This window comes from Carassius carassius, chromosome 30 (genome assembly GCF_963082965.1).
Source record: "Carassius carassius chromosome 30, fCarCar2.1, whole genome shotgun sequence".
Lineage (NCBI taxonomy): Eukaryota > Metazoa > Chordata > Actinopteri > Cypriniformes > Cyprinidae > Carassius > Carassius carassius.
In genome coordinates, this window is record NC_081784.1 from 14987231 (window position 1) to 15008335 (window position 21105).

The 21105-nt window shown below is 35.5% G+C and overlaps 2 protein-coding genes across 6 annotated transcripts in view; one reads left to right on the forward strand and one right to left on the reverse strand.

Annotated features, from left to right (window-relative positions):
* Positions 1 to 43: 43 nt before the first annotated feature.
* Positions 44 to 4425, reverse strand: LOC132110723 (angiotensinogen-like). Of its 2 annotated transcripts, none has more exons than XM_059517563.1 (5): positions 4309 to 4425; positions 1493 to 2287; positions 861 to 1131; positions 630 to 780; positions 44 to 435 (listed from the first exon to the last, which is right to left on the reverse strand). In XM_059517563.1, exons 2-5 carry the CDS (start codon positions 2259 to 2261, stop codon positions 259 to 261), a joined length of 1368 nt encoding a protein of 455 aa, XP_059373546.1. In that variant the 5' UTR covers positions 2262 to 2287; positions 4309 to 4425; the 3' UTR covers positions 44 to 258. The 2 variants fall into 2 exon arrangements, with proteins under 2 accessions (XP_059373546.1, XP_059373545.1); XM_059517562.1 differs by lacking the exon at positions 4309 to 4425 and adding an exon at positions 3342 to 3432.
* An 87-nt stretch (positions 4426 to 4512) lies between these two features.
* The window catches only part of LOC132110721 (phosphatase and actin regulator 2-like), a 32208-nt gene continuing 15615 nt past the window's right edge, over positions 4513 to 21105 (forward strand). For 2 of the 4 annotated variants that reach the window (XM_059517558.1, XM_059517561.1), the window contains exon 1: positions 4513 to 4664. In XM_059517558.1, coding sequence (XP_059373541.1) covers positions 4517 to 4664 — 148 coding nt within the window. In that variant the 5' untranslated portion in view covers positions 4513 to 4516. Of the gene's footprint in view, positions 4665 to 11704; positions 11801 to 19206; positions 19527 to 21105 lie in introns of those variants that run through there. The other 2 variants (XM_059517560.1, XM_059517559.1) reach the window with 2 other exon arrangements.

Genomic DNA, 21105 nt, shown 5'->3' on the forward strand with positions numbered 1-21105 from the left:
TAAATGCATCATTAAAATAATTTAAATAATTCAAGTAACCATGTTATGCATAGAAACAAACTCTTTATTAAACATTTTAAATTAGCACATACTAAAATATAAAACACCCAAGTCCTGAAAATCCTTAAAAAGATTGCCTAAGCAAAGATACTAACTTGATGTCCATTATTTTAACATTATGGTTATAATTTGAATGGAAACATTAAAATACTGTTTATATTGTAATATAATGTAAAGTCACCACCAAAGTGTAGTTTTTTAGGTTGTTGGACTGACGATTTTGCCAAGCATGAGTATGGCATTGGAGTTCCCCTCTACAATAGCAAAGAAGAACCGCCGGTTGACCGTGACTTTATGGGGAACTCTTCCATCTTCAGTTTTATTCTGAACCTCCGATCCTCCCTCTGTCATCTCAAACACAACCTTATTCAGGACCTGTAAGATATATGGAGGTATGCAGCCTACAGATTACTTTTGTCATGTGTTCTACAGTAAGGAAAAGAACCGTTTGGACCTTGTTGATAATAAAGGTAGTTATTTATAATTGTTACAGCTGGTAAGAACGGGTTATAGTCCAATTTTACTGGTCCTTCAGTTGCTGCAAACTCTTGCTCTAAACAGAATTTTACCTTATCAACAGTGAAGTTCTCCTTGCTGCTCAGTCTTCTGAAGTCGGCATCAGAGCCCATGAGGTATTTTTCCACTGCCATTTCAGATAGGACTGATCTCAGGTCTGTCACAGCAGTCAAGGAGAATTTGGGCAAATATAGTTCCAGATATCTGCCAACACAAAGAAGTATTTGAGGTAATTTTATTTACCATTTTCAGTGTGCACTTTCTCAGACTAAACATATACTCACTTTTCTTTTAGATTTCTATGCCATGTAGGTATGACTGTTAAGAGATGCTTCTCAATGTCCTGCAGGCTAGCTCCCTTGTTAGGCACCACTAGGAGCATATAGGTCCTCTTACTGAGACCGAGCTTGACTATAGAGCACTTCCTGCCAACATCATCGAAGTACATGTAGTTTCCAGTATGCATCATAAAGGGGACTTCGAGACTTGAGTTCTCATGCGTCCAGAACTTCTGATCACTGGTTGCTTCAGGCTGAAAAGCAGTTTTCCAGTCACCTGGAAAAGGTTACAGATTTTAAAAAGCTACTTTCAAAATCCCAACCTGCAGCAGGTGATTTATTTTATTAAATTTTTAAGTGCCTCCATGAGTCTAATTTGACATTATTTTTTTCTTTTGCACGTAAAAATAAAAAGAGGCTATTTTTCTTATTCCCCCTAAATACTTGATGGGTATTTTAGCCACTGAAGTACTGTTTTTGCCCAAAGGAAAAAGTAAATTAAAAGAAATATTGCTAAAACTCTTACTAATGGCAATAAGTCTTTCAAGATTCTTAATGAAATTTATATATTTAGAATATTCTTAAGATAGTTGAATTAAATGAGGATGCACAGTTTACATCATTTTGGAATCACTCACCTGTAAAATGCACTGAACTAGCAAACAGCAGGTCCGTTTTTGGAGTAACACCCTGAAACAGCTCCGTAACCTTGCTGTCTGAAGTTTTCTGAATAAAGTTGTTCACCTGCACCTCAGCTTCCTTTGCTTTTGAGAAGTCCACTGCTCTTACAAAAGAGTCATCTGAGAAGTCTTGTGTTCCACGTAAAAAGTCTTTGGAAAGGTCAGCGTCGCTATTAATGAAAGTCCACACGAGGGTCTGGAGATCATTTTGTGATTCGTCTACATGCCCACTGATGGCCTGGAGTGTATGCAACACTGTGTGTCCATCGATGAAGTATGCACAGTCTGTCTGTTCAGACTCCAGGTTGAGTCCTAACAGCTGCTGGTAGGAAATAGCAGTCTTTTTGGATGCTCCAAGGTAGAGGGTCACCAAAGCCCCAAATGCATTTAGGGGTGACAGCAATGTGTTTGAATGCTTCTGTGTACGACTAAGTGTCTGGTACATGCGTAGCCCGAGTGAATTCTGCAGTTCTGCTAACACAGCGGTCCGTTGGGTGAGGTTTTTCAGGTTCTCTGTTGTGCTGCTTGGTCGTGGGTCTGGCTCAGTACCTTCCTGAAGAGGAGTCAGTGGATGGATGGTCTCAAAGGGCTTGTGTTCCTCATTCTGAATAATCTCACAGCTGATATTTTCAGAGCTAAAGAGATTGAAGGGGTGGACATACACTCGATTGGTTGTTCCCAGTGCGAAGCAGGAAACCACTAAGAGAGCGAGGAACATCTTGTTCATCTTAATAGGAAATCCTTCAGGTGTGCCTATTGGATATTAAACTGATTTGATTATGACATGGAATCCTCACAAAACTTATTGCACAATACATTGAATTATAATAGACATATTAACATATTAAAACTTTTTTTTGCACCTCAGAGCCAACAGGGGGCTGTTTGCTATGGCTGATTGATCTCTGCTCTTTCATCCCCATTTTTCACAAAATAAACTGACCAGTTTCTGCTTACAGCAGCTGAGGTGTCTGTACTGAGCTGCAATTGAGGCCAATAACCCTACTGAACCAAAGAGCAGAGAACACATGACTCAGATAAAGGAGCAAAGAGTTGAACAAGTACATTTCAGTTCAAAACGCTATTTTTTTAAAGAAATTATACTTTTGTGACAGTTAGGGCATTAACAACTGTACAAAATATTTCTATGGCAAATAAATACTTTTCTTTTAATCCTTCTTTTCATCAAAGAAACCTTTAAAAATTCAATCTCTGTTTCAATCCCTCACCCCCCGTTGTATGTAACATCATTATGGCCAATTATTTTATTATTAGCATTATTATTATTTCAATAGCATGTAGTGTTCGTTTTGGCTATTTGGGGAATTTCAGCAATTGTTTTCACCATAAAAAAAATAAAAAAGAAATGTTCATAAATTTAGCAAAATCACTGAGATTTGTTTTGCCAATTTTTGTTGTAACACTGCCAAGAAAAAGAAAATACCAGATCTCCACAAAAATATGCAAGTCTCCACAAAAATTCTTGAGCACCAAATCAGCACACGCCAATAATTTTCTAAGGACTGTGTGACTTTAAAAATGCAATTAAAATAAAAAATTTTATAGTAATATATAATTATGAATGTATTTGTGTCAAAAATAACAGTCCAAAGTCCTAGAGCTGCACAAAGCCGTACTGAGATGCAGTAATATGTCTGGATCGGTTATCGCTGTTAAGCGAAATTCAACTAAGCCAAAAGATTTACAAGGATCATTTAATAATAACTTTTCAATCACATGCATAGATAATCAGTTATAAAGGTGCAATAAATAAATACATAAATAAACAAACAGATCTCTGATTTACCTTCAGATGCTTTGCTGATTTTAGAGCTGGACTGTGGTGGACTGAGGGTCTATCCAGTATTTAAATAACATATACTGCATGATGACCAGTCCACTGAGTTACACTAACAAATTATTGAGACACTCAGATTTCTTCAGTGTTCAGCGTTTGTGTGTTGATAAACAACTTAGTAAGAGGAAATCATACAATATTTACCTTAAACATGATGTCAGAATGGTCGGTGGGGAGAGAACACTATGATATGGACGTGACATTCATGAGATGAAAAACAGGAAACTGGGTGAGTCATTGAACCACTTTTGAAATTGTCTGAAGAACTTGTTCAATTTACACCCAAAATCAAAGGAACTATTTCAAAAAGTATTTTTAGGAAATCATAAATTACAATAATCTGCAATACTGTTTACTAATTGTTGCTACTTAGTACAACCTCAAAACCAAACATTCTTGTGCAGAGTAGAGAACTGGACATCTTACCCCATATGTTAAAATATATTTTAATATTATTATTTTGGCAAAGTATTATATACTGTAGCTACATAAATGTAGAATATTAAAAAATAATAAATAAATCTAGTCTGTCCCCAGTTCCATCCATTGGGACTAAATTCACCATATTGTCCGTGCATTGGTTTCCATTTTAAGAACTTGCACTTAAACCCATACAGGATATTGACACATAATGTCTGCAGGCTGCTGTTTTCCCTCTTGTAAAAGATAAAATGATAAATCACATATATAAAACTTATATATATATATATATATATATATATATATATATATATACGTACACAAACAAACAAACACACACACACACACACACACACACACACACATAGTCCCGACTCGGAACTGCAGTTGTAAGAGTTGTGTGAGCTCAAGTCGTTGTAGATGATTAGCATTTTGATGAAGGTGTTTCCGTTTGTCTCATTTGCAGATGTAATGCAAACAGAGGAAGGACACGCACAACTTCTGACGAGACGCTGGGAGAAGTAGCCAGGCGACTTCGTGTTTTTGAAAGTTCAGTTCTCCTAAACAGATGACCAGAGTTCCTCATTACAACCGATAAACTGACGGCTAGAGACAGAAATTACCATCACATTTTAGCAGCGTTACATTGACAACGAGAATACAGTACACTAAAACGAATATACCTTCATCTTTTTTAAAAATACATGCAAAGCAGCGGAATGGCGGAGGAAGACAGTTTTTCTCACCTAAAGACATTTCCCCAGGTGTTTCCTGTATTTCGAGTTCGTTCTTTAAGTGACACTTCGGCTTTTAAATCCAGAATATTTAACAGACTCCGCTCAACCTGCTCAGGTAGGATGGTGTTTGTTTATTTATTTTGCACTTGTTTATTTTTTGTTGTTGTTTTATTCAAGTTCATTTTATATCATCTTTTGCTGGTGCAGTGATGCCCTTATCAGTATTTGATTAACTCCAATGACTGACCTGTTCTCAGCAAGATGTTTTAAGAAAAGATCAGTCCTGCTTATTACTGTTCTTTTTTTTTACATTCAGTTCAGTTAATTTACATTGTTTATTTGTTTCTTTATTTTTCAAATGTTTCAAAGGTTCGTTATGTGCATTTGGTGTGACCCCAAATACAAGTATACTGTAGTGTCCCATTGACTGCGTCTGAGGAGAATATGTTGATATTTATGTGTAATGTAAGACTGGGTGTGAAAATTTCCATCCAGTGGGCTTATGTGCAATATATTGTCCTAGACATTGCAATTAAACAGGATATTGCCAAAATCATGCATGCGGGCTGTTGGTTTCCATCTTGTAAAAGATAAAATTATAAAAAAAAATTTGTCCTGTGCTACCATTTGTGCTGGGTATATATATATATATATATATATATATATATATATATATATACATACATATACATATATATATATATATATATATATATATATATATATATACATATATATATATAAATATATATATATATATATATATATATATATATATATATATATAAAAAACTCTTATTGTGTAGCTGTTAGAGATAACCAAGTATGATGTCTCTTATATGCATGGTTAAGATTAGCTAGTTTAGTCAAATAACAAGGGCTTACCTATATAAAGCATGAATTGGAATCTTAATATCGTTTATGTTTCTTTTGTTTGTTTTGCTTGTTCCACAACATGATTGAAACGCGTTCTTCCGTATTGTATCGCCACTAAACACTGTAATTCTTGTGAAGCCTTGTACACGCTTGTGTTAAAGGTTCTGCTCTGTGGTTTCTTGTCCTACCACGTAGGAGAGATATAATTTCTAAACCAACATAATTAGTAAACCCATTCAGAGAAGGTATGTTTTAAATGTTATCACCCACATTGTTCTGTAACCTTTAAACCGTGTTAAATCCAGCTGCCTAGTTGTCTGACACATTTTTCAACCACAGTCTCTGTAGATATATCGAAAGGAAAAGTTATCATACAGTATGTTGAAAGTTGTTATGAGTACTGACGGTGAAAAAGCTTATTGTTGATCAGTATTGTTGAGCTCAATAGTTCTGTTTCATATGACCGTTTTATAGTTCAGATGTCCAGGGCAAATAGATATATGGTTACATGCATGTCTATTTTTGAATGGCCTCTATGGACAATCCTTATCTTGCAACCAATTCAGTCTTGTTAATGATATAAAATATCATGTCTTTGTATTATTTGATGCACATCTTTGGTAGTGTTGAGCTGAGATATATCTATGGAAATTACAGTTTAAAACCACTTCCTTACAGCTCACCTCTTCGTTAACCATGCTCAAGCTTTCTTGTTCTATCAATGTTCTAGATTTAAATTGAGTCATCTATTATTTTTAGAGGGTAGTGAACCCTGTATGTGGGCCACATATTCACAGAAATACAGTTAATGTTGAATGAATTCAGTGCATCATGTTTCTGTGAACAGTTTAATATTTCATTGTTTTGTTTAAGACATTAGCCTTCATACTCAAGGTTCAGTACAATTTTAACGGCATTTGTGGCATGATTTCAAGTACAGAAAATTATTTTGACATCCTTAAAGAAAAAAAAAAGAAAAAAGAAGACGACAGATACATTATTTTAGAATAATTGAAATTCGATTGTAGTTTTTATTAATGTTTTATTTTTTATATTTTCCTTTTTCATTTCAGTTTTACTAATTTTTCTTTTGTAATTTTTTTAGTAGTGTTTATACAGTTTTTATTAGGTTTTTTTTTAGTACATCAAATTAAACTAAATCAAATGTGAAACGGTGTAAATAAATTCAAGTAACAACTTGTTTTAGTTTTAGTTGACTATAATAACGCTGAAATCATGATGACCAGTTATAATGGCAAAGCATATATTCATAGCATTCATAGATGCTTTGACCAAAAATTTTATACCATAAATAGCTGTGACGTACTGTAAATCTATAAATCACTGTTTACAATAACAAACATTAGCAAACTCCTAGAGAAGTATTGCCAACGGTAATGAACAATTTAGACAACCTATTGATTAAACTTAAAATATAAGCAGAGTTATACTAAATAATTAATGTATGTGCTTCTTGAAAAATACAAGCATTAGATTTCGTCTTTTGTTTCTTTACATTGCAATGCTGTATTTTTGCAATACACTATACTGCATTTTAATGTAAAAATGAAAAAATAATGCTGTAATCAACATTATGCCTGTGACATGCTGTCGATAAAACACTTTTGAACCTTTTTAAATATGCCACATTGTCGGCAAGTGACTTGTTTTTTTGTGCTGTGTGATTGAATTATACTATCTTTCAAGTGCTTTTTTTTTCTTCACTGCAGTTTCACTGCATGTTCACCAGGGGGTGTATTTCTTCAGCTTTTTCCAATACAATGCATCAGTTCTTGTCAGTATTGCTCTGAACCCTGTAACAATGATTTTGTGTTGCAATGTTTTAAGTCTAACCCCATGAAATGTTTTTCACAAAGCCTCACATTAATAATTCATAATGTCTTGTTTGTATTCCTGCTACCACTTAATGCAACTTAGTGTACATCTATTTCCTCTCTGCCAGCAATCATTTCATGATCTATATGCAGTCTTTGCATTACGTCATTGTGTTTCGAGAGCCGTGTAGAGAAAGGGACACATTTAAATATACATCCAACAGTGGTTTGCATTCAACGCAACCCACACTTTATATTTCACACTGTGTGACACGGTGAAAAGGCACTGAGAGAAACCCTCTTCACTCTCTGTTTGTTTGGATTAATTTGTAGGTTTTGCCTCCTTTGATGCTGGTGTGAGGATGTGTGTCGTCCCTCTCTGCACACAATTAGTCACGTAATGACACAGAGATGGAAGCCGGTAGAGCAGAGCTGCTGAGAAAGGCTGCCCTTTTCTAACAATGTGCTGGAGAAAGAACCTTTTCTGTTCTTTACCCTCTTAAGAGCTTGTTCCTCTCACCTCTGAGTGAATTCTAAACGGTCTTTGAATAGAGTTTCATGGCAGATAGTTTGTCAGTAGAGAGTTGGAATACTGGGTTCATTCTGTCTGTGATATAGATATCTTTAATGACAGTTGCTTTAATGGAAACATTTAAAAAAAAAAAATTGGTTTCATAGTTCTTCATATAGGAGTTTAGAAATAAAGAAATATGAAAAATGACTTATATGGCATATAACCTGTCAGGACAACCCACCTAAATAGAAGCTAAGAAAATAGAGATATCTTTGTTTTTGATTGAAGAAGATCCATATGAGTATAAATCAATGTTTTTAATGACTTGTAATGATGCAGTTTAGATCAAAAAGGGGTCCGCAAGATTTTTTGAATAAAGTAATACTTTTATTCAGCAAGGATGCTTTAAAATGCAAATACATTTAGAATGTTACAGAAGATTTCGATTTCAAAATAAATGCTGTTCTTTTAAACTTTCTGTTTATCAAATAATCCTGAAAAAATCCACAAAAATAGCTGTTTTACACTGTTTTCAACATTTATAACAATAAGAAATGTTTCTTGAGCAGCAAATCAGCATATTAGAATGATTTCTGAAGGATCAGGTGACACTGAAGACTGGAGTAATGGCTGCTGCAAGTTCAGCTTTATCACAGGAATAAATTCAATTTTGATGTATATTTAAATAGAAAATATATACTTTTTGTTCTAATATTTCACAATATTACTGTTTTTATTTTATTTTGATCAAAGAAATACAGCCTTAGTGAACAATAGACGTCTTTCAAAAATAGTAATGCATGTTCTGTGCTTTTTTTAAATACTTATTTTTTTAAATCTATAATAATAAAAAGAAAATTAGAAATGTATTAGATAAATTATATTTATTTATGCTATTTAATAGAAGAAATAGCTAAAGTCAGCATAGACGGCCAAAGCATTTTTAACAAGAAATTAGGAGGAAAATGTGCTTGTTTTAGCGTATTTGGAATATTCTTATTGTCATGTGTACAGTATATAGTATATCATATTCCAATAGCTACAGAGCAAGTAAACAACTTTAAATAAAGGCTTAACCAGAATTTAGACCTTAATCTGACAGTGACGTTCATACAAGGCTGTCATTACTGTTGACTCTGTAGAGTAGATCACTGTTTTAGGTATATGTAGTTCTTTCTCATAGGGCTGTGAATGTTCTTGCAAGTTAGCTATTCCTAGCATATCAGTGGTTCCTGACAAGATCCCTTTATGGCCACCGGTCTGACTGTCTCCGTCTCTAATTCTCCCATCCTCCTTTTCTCATCATGTTCAGCTTGGTCTTTGGTAGGAGCGTGAATCGTCAGACTCTATGCGTCAGACAGTGTGGGCGTTCTCAGCAGACACACAAAGAGCACATGTGAAGATGGGCCATCATGCCTTTCATCTGTAATTGCTATGCTCCGTGGTATTTTTAGAGTTGAGAGGATGGCATCTGCATTTATTAAACATTTTAACGAAAGGTTGTTTATTTGCAGATTTATGAGCATTTCCAGCTTCGACAAACCACACTGAGTCAACCCACCTCCAGCACAATATGTTGTTATGGTTAGTCTCAGAATGGTAATGGTTAATTAAGCAATTATGCAGGGTATTGCTTGCATGATAAAGTAACCTGATGGGTGTTATTTGCTGCTTTTATAGAGTGTAAATCGGTGACAGCTCTGTTTCACTTTACTTGAAAGACTTGGATGTTTCCATCACACCATGTACTTTTTTCTTAACACTGATTAACTTAAATAGCATAAGGTAACCTGGCTGGGTTAAAATATCACAGTCTAGTTTCACAATATCCCAAAAGAAAACAAGACTATCTCTGTGTGTTGCTATGATCTTGTAACAGCAATAATGTTGTTTCAACAACACAGGTAGCTCTAATTTATTGCCCTCGGAAGTGTGTGAAAGTCTCCGGCTTACCAGTTTTTTTGAACAAATATCCCCATTGTTGTGCTCCATGCTTAGCTGAGATTGCTAGCATTAACGGCTACATAAGACCTCTAAACTATGGACCAAACATTTAAACAGTCTTAGGATAGAGTTCCTGTGATTTAAATGTTTATTAAAGTGTAGATCTTTGGTTTTTGTGGTTGTATTTAAATTTTTTTTTTTGACCGATGGTAAATTTAAGAGAAATGGATAATTTCTATTACTTTTATTTTAATACATTTTAATTTGACTATTATTCTGTAGTTTACAATAAAATGAAAAATTCATCAGTAATTATACTTCAACCTTGCTTCTCCATAATCCACTGCAGGCTCGCATTCATTTTTGAGTGTAACACTCGCATCTCATCTTTAAAGATAGAATCATGTTCCTCGAACTTCCTGGACTACATTACTAGACCTAAACATTGTATGTGTTAACATGAGACTAGTGAGATAAAATCACTTACTAACCTTACTGTGCAAAATGTTATGCACCAGTAAACCCTTTTGCAGGTAACATTTGCATGAAAGTGCATTAATTTAAATGCAGACTGGACTGGTTTTCTTGGTAAATGACAGCATGTCACAATTACTACAGATTTATAAAAAGTTCAATTAGGCAGGATGCACAGAAACAGAACAGTGTTCCAACAGCTTTTCGGGGGAATCTAGCTACAGATAGCTTACATATAGTTGTATTTGCATGTTATATACTAAAAAAGAAAAGAAAAATATTGCATGCATCTAAAATTTTTACAGAACCCAGAACATTCTGTTAAGCTAATTATTAATCCATTTGGGATACTTTCTATGTTTTTAACTGCAAAAAAGTGGAAAAAGTGCAGTAGAATGCCTTTATCAGCAGTGTACACAACCGAGGTAAGGCGGCTCTTTGCCTGCTCAAAATGAAAGACAATGCTGTTTAAAAGCCAGACTGCAATATGCTGCTCTGATCCACCTCAGTACCTTTGCCACCTTTGCAGTGTAAATTTGACAACATCTCAGTATTCAATTAAGGTGTCTTTATACAGCCAAGCTAATGCTGCTCTGTTCCTGCTTAAAATAAAGAGTAGATGCATCATGCTACATAAAAGCCAGACTGTATTGTGCCTGCTCTGACCCACCTCAAACCTAGTATCAGCATATACAGTTGTAATTGCTGGGTAAATGCATTTATGCCAACTCTGAGCAGCATTAAAGAGTCTCTGTAAAGACACTTAAGTCATTTCAGCAGTGCTTCTGTACTACCTTTGCCGTGTAAATTTTGAATTATACTACATCGTCCAGTGAACTCGTGTGCTGTGAATAGTGCTTCTTCAGTTGCTTTGACCAATTCTAAGAAAATGTATTGGTACATGTGAGCTTTGAAAACCTACTCTCAAGCAGTGAATCATCCTCTCTGAACTGCAGTCAATTCTTGATGTCCGGTTGCAACATGAAAGTAGATTTGGAAGAAATTGTTACAGATTCTCACCCACGAATAACGTGCTCATCAAGCCCACTTGTGTGAGGCCCTGCCCGGCTTTGACCCCGACGCAGCTTACTTTCCTTTGGAATGTAGCACATCACACACACCGGTGAGCACTTCACTTATGTACCTTAGCACGAAGCATGTAAAACAACTTAACGCTTGCGATAAGACTAGAGTCATCTGTTTCAGCTGGAGGCAAGTAATTTAATGAAGGCTACAGAGCTGTCTCACGCTACATCAACTCACCCCTCCTCCTCAACCCCATTCCCCGTAGCCAAAGGCGATAGCTGAAAGCCCCAGTGGACTGGGAGGTTCCACTTGATGGGCTTCAGACTGGCTCAGTCAGCTCATTTTAATGGAGGTAATGGCTGTTTGTCATCCTCAAGCCTTCGCCGCTCTTCCTGCTGCGCACCACTGCAGAGAAGGCTGCGAGAGCACCACAGGAAGTGAGGAGAGAGAGTGAGTGAGAGTCAGAGAGGGAGAGGGATAGAGAGAGAGGGAATCAGAGAGAAACAGTGAGAAGGGAAACTGAGGACCACCTCACTGGAGCAGTTTATTTTTTTTATATCCTTCCAGTTATGGAACATGCCTGTAAGTCTTCAACTTTCTGACACATGCATGTGTGTGTAAAGTGTGTTTTTGTATATGTGTACAGGTAGACAGATAAAGTACGATGCTTATATGAGTTCAGAAAGTTTCTAACATTCTTATTAGGCTTCATTCTGGTTATGTTATTAGGATTAAATACCATATTATGAGTGTTTTTGTTTGAAGAAGAGTGTAAGATTGTTGAGAAGTCTCGTGTGATGTGGATGGCTTATTGACATGCACTCTTGTACGCTCTTTAATGTGCCTCACATTGTATTGATGTTTTCATTATCAGCTCACATTCTGGGAATCTAGCTAGCGTGGTCTTTAATCATTGAATAAACACACATAGGCCAAGCACTGGTGCAGTATTACTGTCCTATTTTTGGTCCATTACATGAGATGTTCGATTGGATTTGTAATGCGTTTTATGTGTCATAGAATGGAAGTCCTGCTAGAAGGTTGAGTCCCTCATTACCTCATTTATTTTTCGGAAGCAAAGAGGAAGTCTGGCACAGATAGCATTTGTCTGTGACTCTGTATATATTAAAGGGAAAATCTGATAGGAACTATGGTATTACTTTGATTGTAACATCACTGGTGTCATGAATACCAAAACAGGAAAACACTCACATTAATGTTTCTCAGTTGTCACTCAAGATCTAACTGCTTTGATATCCTGTTTTCCTCCCTGAAATACATTCTGAAGTCTTATGTGCATGTATATGTGCATGCTTGTGGCTCACACAAGCTACTCAAGGGAACCTCCCTCTGGACATTTTGCAAAGCAAATTCGTATTTGTTTGGGAGTGGTTTGCAAAACCTTTCAGATTTAGGGTTTACATACAAGCAGGGTTATTCATTCACTGCAGGAATAGAGATGAGGGTCATTCATGCGGTAAAAAAGTTTGTCACAGAGTTGGATTTGCTGTATCAGTAGAAAATGCATAGGAAATGTGGTATAAGCTGGCATGTGACTGGCTGTTAGTTATCTCTGGAGGTAAAGTTCACAATATGTGAACATCCGAATTTTTAAATAACATACCTTAGAGTAAATTAAGTGTACATCCTCTTGTAATTTTCTTTCCTCATTAAAATAAAAACAAGTTTTAAACTTAAAGAAATAAATTAGTACTTTTAAAATATATATTTTAAATATAGACACACATGAGTCACCAGAAGTTTAATAAAAGATGTTTTATTTGATATGGAGTGGGTCTGCTTATGGGGACGGCCATATTGAGATCACATGAATACTTCTCCCATTTCCTCAGTAATCCCATTTCCTGCCTGTTATTGGACAATTTTACTCACATAAATAAAATAAATGAATCTTCACTGGCTTAAGTAATAAATTATATATTAAATAAATAAATAATAAATGAATCATCAATGGTTGCAGGGTCGCAGCATACTGTAAAACTTTGTGATCATCAGTTAAGGCATGCATGGCAGCGTATGTTTTTCTATTACTTTAATAATAATTTTTCATCTTCATACTAAAGTAAGACCAGATTTAAAAAAATGACCATGAAGAAACTGAACTTTTTACATGAAGCTACATTCTTGTTGCTAATTGTTAGTAAAAGGCCAAGATGATTTCTAGCGAAACATAAAATGGCAGAGAATAAAATAACATGGTGAATTTTATATTCAAAATGTTAGTTGTACTTTAGTATGAATTGATATATTAAATATGTATTTATGTCTACTTTACGAAGTGCTAAAATGAATAAAAACGTACAGTTTAGTAATGTTCGTGAGTTATTTATTTCCTTTTTTATTATCTTTGTTAAGTGGACCTGAATCAGTACACTTACCTCTTTATACAATACCTGTATCCTTAAACAAAAATTTGAAGTAGTTATGCATTAAACTGAATGATATAGTACTGCACCCCTTCATTAAACATAATAAGTGTTTCCTTATGTTTTAGTGTCCTGGTAGTACCTCATGTTATTGTGCTAGTCTCCCCTCAGCATGTGAACGGTGTTGGTCCTCCCAATGTTTGGAGCATTACCAGCATCTGTTTCCCTGCTTAGTGAAACCTAATGCTCTCCACTCCCCCTGCAATGCACTATTATTAAATGTCCCAGATTTCCAAATAAGAGCCATCCGTGCTGGGGAAAAACACTTCCAGGCAGGATGTCAAGCATTGATCGACAAGGCTTGTCATACCTTGTTGTGTTCCCTCATTGGGTAAACGGTCCAACAGGAGCCAGTTGTCTACAAAAGCATTTTCAGCAATACATCGTCTGGTGGTTTGCGCAGGTCATATCTGAAATTTTATATTTAGGTGATGCTTGGTTAACAAAACTGGTCATGTCTGATGCATCATAGCTATAGAAAGATGCATGATACAATTATCTTTAGATCTTGCTTAAAGTTGCAGTGTTGATTCTGTGGTTTAGATATTTGCATATCATAATCAGATGCAATAATCTTGACACGCTATAACTTTTCCCAGGGTTTAGAGTTTAAAAAGAAATGATCTGAGCAGAGGAAAGAACTAAATGGAATCACTTAAACAATAATTAGCTGCTATTTTGTGCTGAGAATGGCAGTTAATGATTGATTAGCTTCTCCTACGTCGTTTCCAAGGATGTTGCATTTAAGTGTTGGTTCTTACACCCATTTAGGGGACTTGAAATGATCATTTTGATCAGCACCCATTACCTTTAAGAACATAAGGTGGCAGAGATAGTGGTAGATGAGCTGCTGAAGAGTGTATTAAAGACATAGACATTGTATAAACATGTGAGGGTTATGTTTGTTTTGGGTTGCAAAGAGATCCGCTTTGCTGTTATTAGCTGAATTCCATTACTGTCTTCCCATATGCACTTAGGCTGCACTCTAGAGCAAATAGACAGATTTTTCTCTCTACACAAAGTCCAGACGTCTGTCTCTTGGGATATTAGACTACATTGGAATTCAGATTAAGCTTCTCAAATGTTCAGGTAGAGCGTTGGTATGGCATGTGGACAAACAGTTGTGCCAGTAAGTGAATTCACTTTATTTGACTGTGAACAGATTTACTTATTACAAGTTGTGATGAAAGTCCCTGCCATTCTGAGTGGCGCTGGCAGTGACTCACATTTTAAGTTATCAAATACAGGTAGCATCACAATCAGTGTTGGGAAGGTTACTTTGGAAATGTAATAGGTTACAGATTACAAGTTACCCTGTTTAAAATGTAATAGTAGTGTAACTTTTTCAATTACTTTATTAAAGTAATGTAACTAATTACTTTTGAGTACTTTTTGATTACTTTTCTAAATTTGTGAAAATTAAAGAATAATAAATAAAAGCATATACATCAACTTAAATACAGTTATCTAATAAGCATGTGACATATTCTGTGTAATAAACTCCTGAAACATTGGTGTTTTTTTAAACTGCTGTCTCTGTATATGATGATAGTTTTCTCAAAATAAGTAAAATGCACATGAAGTGACACAGAGCAGTTCTAGAAATTGTGTTTATGTGCTCGTGTACTCCTATATTGAGGCAGCAGAGGTTGAAAACACTGCGAGCTTCAGTAGGCCTATGTGTAGTAAATGAAACCATGTCTTTGCCATTAATTTACAGGAGGGGCGGACTGGGAAAAAAATTCAGACTGGAAAATTCTAACTCATACAAACAAATTCATGGACAAAACTATTTTTTTGTATGGACCTGACATAAAAAAGGTTTTAATCTTTAATTTGGGGACATGCAAAATAATTAAAAGTTCTCTCCTGAACTGCACCTTCACTTCCACAGTCTCTTTCTTTTGCCCTGTTATCCATCTCTCTCATGACTTTAATACTCAAGATTGAACAAAACTATACTTTACAATACAATACTCTACAATACTACAATATCTTTATAGATAAATCCTAATACTGTACACGAGTCATGTTTTTCCCTTACAAAAGTTAAACATGCTTTTATTAGCCTATATAAAAGTAAAATAACCTTTTTTTGTTTTTGTTTTTTTTGCAAATGGATTTGTATTTATTTTTAAATAAATACATTTGTAAAATAATTTTACATTTTTGGTTACCACAGTTAAACAATAGTAACCATTTTCTCTGGATTTATAGTTAAATATTAAAATGTTAATTTTCGTAAGGGTTGTGTTGTTGTCTGTCCGTAGCTCCCCCTAAACCTATAAAAAAAATCTGATTGTTTTTCAGCTAAATTACTACTGTAACATTACTACAGATAATAATGATGTCCTTTATATAGTAGCCTATTTTGAGTGATGACTGATGAGCAACGTGCTGCTGCTTGATTAAATAAATAAAAAAACAAAGACAAAAAATCATCTTTACAGATGAAACTGACCTGAAACCCTGAACAGTGTAGTTCTGCTTCTCTGCTCCAGCTGTGCGCTTCCACAGTCCACTTTATTCTCTCTCTCTCTCTCTCTCGCATTGACTCTGATCCAAACCGTTTGGAGGAGGCGCGGAGAGCGCGCGAGTCATGACTAACACTTCATGACTTATTAGAGATTTAATTATCAAATGGCGGATTCGCAAATGATCGCTTTAGTAGTACATTCGGCAGGCAATTATACAATAATGATATTAAATAGTGGGGCAAAATCGGCTGCCAGGCCACCGGGAATTGTCCCGGTTCTCCCGATGTCCAGTCCGCGCCTGATTTCCACAGACAGGCAGAATGTGCAAGTCATATATTGCATTTTTGGGGCTTAATATTCACAGACACTAGTCGATGTCATGTTTTGATTCAAGTGTAGGCTACTGACCTACTTTTGATTTAGTCATCCAAAATGTGGCATATTCTGTCCGCGTTAGGCATTCCGTTTTTATGAATGACTGTATTTCCGCATCCCGGAAATTATTAGGGCGGTATGTCTCAGAATAGTCAGTGCAATTTGGGAAAGAAATCAGTTAAATCTGTATGTGGATGTGTGTAAATATTCAAATGTAATCCCCTTTGTAATCGTTAAAAATTTCATAAGTAACTGTAATTTAATTACTCATTTTTTCGTAGTAACTGTAACTAATTACAGTTACAATAATTTTGTAATTAAATTACGTAACGCCGTTACATGTAACTAGTTACTCCCCAACACTGATCACAATACATGCAAAAACATTCAAGCCATATACAAATCCTGAGCTGTAAGTAGAAATGTGTGTTTTTTTTTAACCAAATGAGACATTTGCATTCAGACTGCGTGCATTTGGTCAATAGATGGCAGCGTTCTCAGGGAATAGTGTCAAGCAATGAGGAGGTGTGTTTTGATTTGGTGACTCACCATACACCCCTTCTGTTTTTAAACCTGGGCCAAGGCCATAATCGATGCATTTCAGGAATACATTATAGAATACCATGATTCAGTTCTTTTGTATGCATGCTAATGTAGCCATCTTGAATAGTTTTCTAGAGATAGTCTTTAGCATGGAGATATTATTTACATTATTTCCAAGGTTATTAAGCTAAAAATAAAAAGGCTGATTGGCACAATCACAATTTGTGTCTATATCTTAAGGTGTATTTCATCTCTGCTGAATACGTGGAAAATCAAAGATGATCTTAAAATGAATGCGCTCTTACAACTGTGTTGTTTTTGGCTGTGGATTCTTTTGAACCTATGTGTGTAAATGTGGGTTGTCAGAGTACATAATGTTCTCTGTCAGTGTTAACTGGACAGATGCAGACTGACCATGATATCAGACTGACGTGCCATTCTGACCACATACAGGCCTTTCAGGGCTTCTGTAAACTGATTTTCAGCTTACATCTTTATTTTATGTGTTTATATATAGCATTTTAATTTAGACTTAAGTTAGATTGTTCAAATGTTAATAACATTTTATTCACTGAAATACTTATGGATCATCCTGGAAGTTTGCTCAACCCCCCATAGTGGCCCCCGACCCTCTGGTTGAGAAGCAATGCTTTAGATTAGAACTAGCTTTGAATGTCTAGCTGTAGGGAACAGTTGACGGGTAGTAGCTCTGCAGTTTTTGGTTTCTATTTGGGTTTGTGACCTTCAAACTAAACCACTGTACTACTAGGTCACCCCACTTGAATAAAAAAAATATTCCACACATTCAGAAAGAAAAACATTACAGTAAAATGAGACAAAGGTTTCATGAACAAAGATTACACCAACAAATCACACTATTTCCAGCTGCTTGTACTCAGAGCTGTGGTGTTATGATAGTAAGGAGGACATTCAGGAAGGGGTGGAGAGCTTGTACTTGATGAGAACATTCAGCTTAGCTGTGTGCAAAACAATAGCTCACATCTCTAGAGTAGACTTGTTTTCATAAAGGCTTCCTGCTCTAAATCCCACCCATCACTTCTGCTGTGGAAGAGGGGGTTGGGGAGGAGTGTGGAGCCTAAGTCTGTGGGGCTTTTGGCCTTATTTGACGGAAGCAAAGCATTAGCTGCAAACAAACTTAAAGATTATAGCCATGTTGGTATTTAGTTGTATAAAACCTGTCTTTTTGATATTGAAAATTTATAGTTATTTTCATGGTCACATAAAGGAGAAATGGAACAGAGGTTGATAGTGTGTCCTTTTGGCTTCCCATTTTATGCAAAATAATTAAACTTCAACCCTTTTATAGAACATTGGCATTCAAAAGACTGTTTACAGTATTACTGTATGTAAGCCTTGGGTTAGTTGTTACATAAGAAGTTGTCATAAGGGCTGTCTCAGTATAAGATGTTTTATATGTTTGTTTCAAACACCTAAAATGGACAAACCTTGAAAAAGGTTATTGTGAGCAATAAAGCCGCTATGACATCTACTCAGAGTCACTCAGGTTGAACAGTGTTCTCAAGACAAGGGATATTTTCGTGCAGGTCAGTCCGGGCTAAATTGTCACCAGTTTTAAATGTTATACATTTATATGATTTAATTTTTAATATAAAATGGCCAATACTATTTTTATATTTTACAGGTTACTTTTTGCGGTTTCATAAAATATGTAATGTTTCATATTTCTTTACCTTTTAAATTTTGCTGAAAACTTTTGGAAGCCTATTTAAAGGCCGGTTAAGGTCTATGTTAAGGTATGTGTGTTTGCAGAAACTGACTCACTGGAGTAAAAAGTAGCTTTATTCAAGACAATCATGTCTTAAAATGATCAATAATAAACTATCTTTATTTTTTATGCATTATGTATGAATATTGTATAGCTTTAATATACTCTCTGGCTAGAGAATGTAAAACTCGGGGAAACTTTTACAATGTCATTTCTTGAACCAAAGAAATTTTCCTGAAATTCTCTAACCAAATTTTCTTTCAGTTTCATTTTAATTAGTTTTTAATACAGTAAAGCAGTGTAGTCAAGAATAGCACGGACACTGATCCAGTATTTTCTAATGATGTCACTTTTGGCCAGCACATTATAACCCACATACATTTCCATGCTTTAAGCAGGGCTGAAGCAAGGAGGGGCTTGAAACTTCCTCCTTATGACCTCTGACTGCTTACAATCTGCAGAAAAGGAATGACAGGCATTTCAATCCGGAGACTCACGAGTTCGATTGCGTGTTTTACGAGTTCGCAAAGTATGGAAAAGCTCTTGTGAGAAGCAGATCTTAAGGCTGGAGGAGTGAGATGAGATGAGTCTCCTGTTATGTCGATCGAGTTGGCTTAGTTGCACAAGTTCTTGGGGCGTCGTATGATTTTTGTTCAGCGGCCCATTGAAGAACGACATGGGCCAGACATCTGTCTCCAGCTTGTCTCAGGCAGCGAGCGGTAAGTGTCTGAAGGGCTTGTTCTTCATTCAGTGACCCGCTGTTTACTCACCGACACCGCTATTGCAATGAACGCTCAGGGAGGGATGACGTGACTAGTCCTAGTTCTTGTCCTTGTCTGCGGAAACCCAAGTTCATTTTCAAGTCTGATTTAGGTTACTTGACCGTTGGTTTTCACGCAATCTAGTGCTATCAACGTGATGCGACGAACTAAAACACTGCCATTATTATAATGTTCGAAGCGAGCGCGTTGATTTTGGTTTGTCGCGTGCAGTGCAAAGAATCAACAAGTGAGACTTTGTCAGGTGCACTTTTTTTGGCGAATCGAGGAGTTTGTGATAATGCTTTATTTAACAGTAACATCTTTGCTTTAAAAGCACGAAGAAACATAACTCGTGCATTCAGGAAATGATTGTTTCACTCAGTTCACAAGTTGCTGTTAGAAATGTACTTCCTAATTCGTGTCAGAGTGCATAACGTCATTTTAATTAAGGTAAAACAACAACAATGTAAAATTATATTTAAAGGTTTTGGTTTAATGTAAGTTGCAATATAATGATATTTGTAAAACTTCATGTGCGTTAAGGCAATTCATACAAAACATTAAAATAGGCTATTTTAATGTATATTTAACTTGGCCTTTATGGTGGACTTTTATATTAGCCTAGAAGAGGCATTCCCTGAATTGCGTGCGTGAACCACCACATTTGTTTAGACTTTATTTAAAAGCTTGTTTTCTTATTTTTACATTTAATGTTGCACTACATTTCTGTTTCATGTGAGTGATACTTTGCTAATTTGTTATTATTGGCTGCATTTGATGAGTTTTTTTTTCACAGTGGAGAGGTTATTTGTTGGTTTTAAGTTATTTAAAAAAGCAGCAACAGTAACAGAAATGTCTTGGTGTACGATACAATCAAGTTCCAGTAGCTACCATTTCAAGCAAACACTCCATAATGCAGTGTTATTGTGATCTTAAGACTCTTTCTGCACCAAATGTTGAATCACAAACCACTACCTTCATTTCTCCATAATTTCTGTTATTGCCAGTGCTGTGATATAAAAGCTTCTGTTGCTATGTTTACCGCTCTCAAAGGAAACTTGATCAGATGTTATTTTTGTGTCCTCATGAGCAACATGCTTATTATGCTTTAATTAAGACTGAATCATTTTTTTTTAATTGTTTAGATTTTTGTCTGAAATTTATAGCAACTAACTGGATCTGAAAGGCCACAGAAATAAATGAAACAAAATGGTCATATATGGCACAGAATGATCTCTCTACCTCTCTATTAATTAGATCCAGAAATAATGAGCACTATTTTTGTTTTGGGTGTAGTTTTTTAAAAAAAAATTTTATCGCTTCATAGGAAAGACCATTGCGAACATAGGCATTTCCTTTCTGTAAATGGAGAAACAAAATGTTGACTGAAATTGGCCTATTATTTTTTCATTGGTATTATGAGGAACTGAAACCTTAGGATTAGCTTATGCTGCAAAGCTAGATTCAATATTTGTTATAGGCTTAATGCACTTAATGGATGTCCACAAACAGGCTACATTACTCAATATTTGACGAC